General features: G+C 63.2%; 1 protein-coding gene across 1 annotated transcript in view; it reads left to right on the plus strand.

Annotated features, from left to right (window-relative positions):
* DENND4B (DENN domain containing 4B) overlaps positions 1-2,592 on the plus strand; it is a 27,920-nt gene that overhangs the window by 966 nt on the left and 24,362 nt on the right. The window contains exons 2-7 of the mRNA XM_029965900.1: positions 529-639; positions 1,064-1,125; positions 1,607-1,675; positions 2,196-2,299; positions 2,405-2,434; positions 2,524-2,588. Coding sequence (XP_029821760.1) covers positions 529-639; positions 1,064-1,125; positions 1,607-1,675; positions 2,196-2,299; positions 2,405-2,434; positions 2,524-2,588 — 441 coding nt within the window. The remainder of the gene's footprint in view (positions 1-528; positions 640-1,063; positions 1,126-1,606; positions 1,676-2,195; positions 2,300-2,404; positions 2,435-2,523; positions 2,589-2,592) is intronic.

The following is a 2,592-nucleotide window of genomic DNA, read 5'->3' on the forward strand; positions in this document are numbered from 1 at the left end:
TCTGGGGGGGCTGCAGCCCCAGGAAGGGGGGCTGGAGCTGCAGAGGGGAGGAGGGGATAAGAGGATGCTCCCTGAGCTCGCTCCCATCTCTGGTGCTGAGGCGAGGCTGGTCCTGAGCCCCCTTCCCAGTGGGATCATTGGCCTTTCCTGAGCCCCTTTCCCAGTGGGGTCATCTGTCCCTTCTCCTGACCTCCATTCCCCGTTGTCTCACCTGTCCCCCCCTCTCCCGAGCCCCATTCCCAGGTGTCTCCTTGTCCCTGTTCCCGGGTGTCTCACTTGTTCCCCCCTCTCCCTGTCCCGTTCCCAGGTCTCTCACCTGTCCCCTCCTCTCCGAGCCCCATTCCTGGGTGTCTCCCTGTCCCGTTCCCAGGTGTCTCCCTGTCCCTGTTCCCAGGTGTCTCACTGTGCCCTTTCCCAGGTGTCTCCCTGTTCCTGGGGCTCTCCCTGTTCCTGGGGCTCTCCCTGTCCCTGTTCCCTGGGGTCTCACTGTCCCCATTCCCGGGGGTCTCACTGGCCCTGTCCCCGCAGGGCCCGTCCCCTCTGGACTCCACGCGGAGCACGCGGCACCACGGGCTGGTGGAGCGGGTGCAGCGGGACCCCCGCCGGATGGTGTCCCCCCTGCGCCGCTACGTCCGCCAGATATCCTTCAGTGTGGGCATTCCCTGCTCCCGGGCATCCCCTGCTCCTGATCCTTCAGCCCGGCCATTCCCTGCTCCTGGGCATTCCCTACTCCCAATCCTTCAGTCCGGTCATTCCCTGCTCCCCCTCCTTCAACCTGGCCATTCCTTGCTCCTGATCCTTCAGCCTGGCCATTCCCTGCTCCCAGGCATTCCCTGCTCTTGATCCTTCAGCCTGGCCATTCCCTGCTCCTGGGCATTCCCTGCACCTGCTCCTTCATCCTGGTCATTCCCTATTCCCGCTCTTTCAGCCCAGGCATTCATTGCTCCTTATCCTTCATCCCAGTCCCATTCCCTGCTCCTGCTCCTTTATCCCGGTCCCCTTTCCTGTCCCGTGGGATTTGGGAGCCCCCCTGCTCTCAGTGTGGCCCTTAACGCACCCCCACATCGACAGCTCCCCCTACGGACCCACCTACTTGTCACCTCCGCCTGAGCCCAGCTGGAGGAGGTAATTCCTGCCATTCCCTGCAGCCCAGGGGCCCATCCTGAGGCTTTGGAAGCAGGAGAGGCCCCGGCATTCCCAGGAGGATCCACAGGGCTGGGATGTGGGAAGGGGGCAAGGGGGAAGTGCTGCAGTGCTGCGAGTGGGGTGAGGGCTCCTGCCTCTTGGATCCTGGGATTGTCCCACAAACTGGGGGGCTCGAGGAGGAGTTTCAGATGGGAATAGGGATCCTGCCAAGAGGAAGCAGGTGGGGACAGGGATGGGGGACAAATACAAGCTTGAGATCCGTCCCTGGAGTCCCAGGAGTGGTGTGTCCCTGTCCCACCCAGAAGGGACACCACGGGGGACAGCCCAGTCCCATTCTATCTTCCCACAGCTCCCAGCCCTCACTGGGGCATTCCCAGGGCAGGGAATTGGGTCGTGGATCCCCAAGGGGTGTCCTGCCTCCTTGGCCCCTCTAATCCCTGTTTCTCCCTTCCAAAAAAAGGACCATGCCCTGGAGCAACTTCCCGATGGAAAAAGGACATTTATTCCGGCTGCCCTCAGCTCTCAACAGGTTTGATCCTGTTTTTTTCCTCTCCCTGTTTCCCAGACAGGACCCCCGGGGTGGGCACAGGCTTGGGACCCCCGAGGGAGAGAAGGTGGCCCTGGGGACCCGTGGGTTCGGCCCCAGGACCCCTACAAGGACCCCCATGAGGGGAGGGGTCCCTGTCCCATGGGTGGGTGGGGGGGTTTGGGGAGGTTTCCTGTGCTTCGGCCGAACAATGTCCCCCTTGTCCCTTGTCACTGCAGCCTCTTCCCAGCCCTTCCCTGCCCTTCCTTGCTTTGGGACAACTAATTGGGAACACAACGGATGCCCCCAGCCCCGGGGGGGGCACAGGGTGGTCCCAGGGAGGACCTGTTGTCCCCTCTACCTGGGGGTGAGGGCTCCACGAGGCAGATGGGGTTGGACTCCAGTGGGGAGGGGAAGACAGGACTGGTGGGGGGGCTGTAAATAGGATGAGGGGCTGTAAATGGAGGTGGGGGGTGTAAATGGGGTGGGGGTCCCAGATCCATGCTGTGATCCCCGTTTTTAGGACAAATTCTGACTCTGCCCTGCACACGAGTGTGATGAACCCCCCTCCCCAGGACTCCTACCTGGGCCCCTCCCAGGCTGCCCCCCCACCTGGCCGACGCACAGGTGAGACCCCCCTGCCCCCCCAACCCCCTGGGGGTCTCGGGGTGGGGGTCACACAGCCTCCCCTCCCCACCTCTCTGCCCCCCTGACCCACCCACTCTCCCACAGGTTTCCTGGACGGGGACTCGGACAGCAAAGGTGAGCCCAGGTCTCAGCTGTGTCCCCCCTGGGCCAGGGGGGCTGTGATGTCCCCCACCACCACCACTGACCTCCCTCCCCCTTCCCAGTGTTTCTTTTCCAAGTGCCTCCCATCGAAGAGAACTTTGATGACAACAAGCACTCGCTGAAGCCCTGGG

This window comes from Manacus vitellinus, unplaced genomic scaffold (assembly GCF_001715985.3).
Source record: "Manacus vitellinus isolate BGI_N305 unplaced genomic scaffold, ASM171598v3 scaffold_123_pilon, whole genome shotgun sequence".
Classification (NCBI taxonomy): Eukaryota; Metazoa; Chordata; class Aves; order Passeriformes; family Pipridae; genus Manacus; species Manacus vitellinus.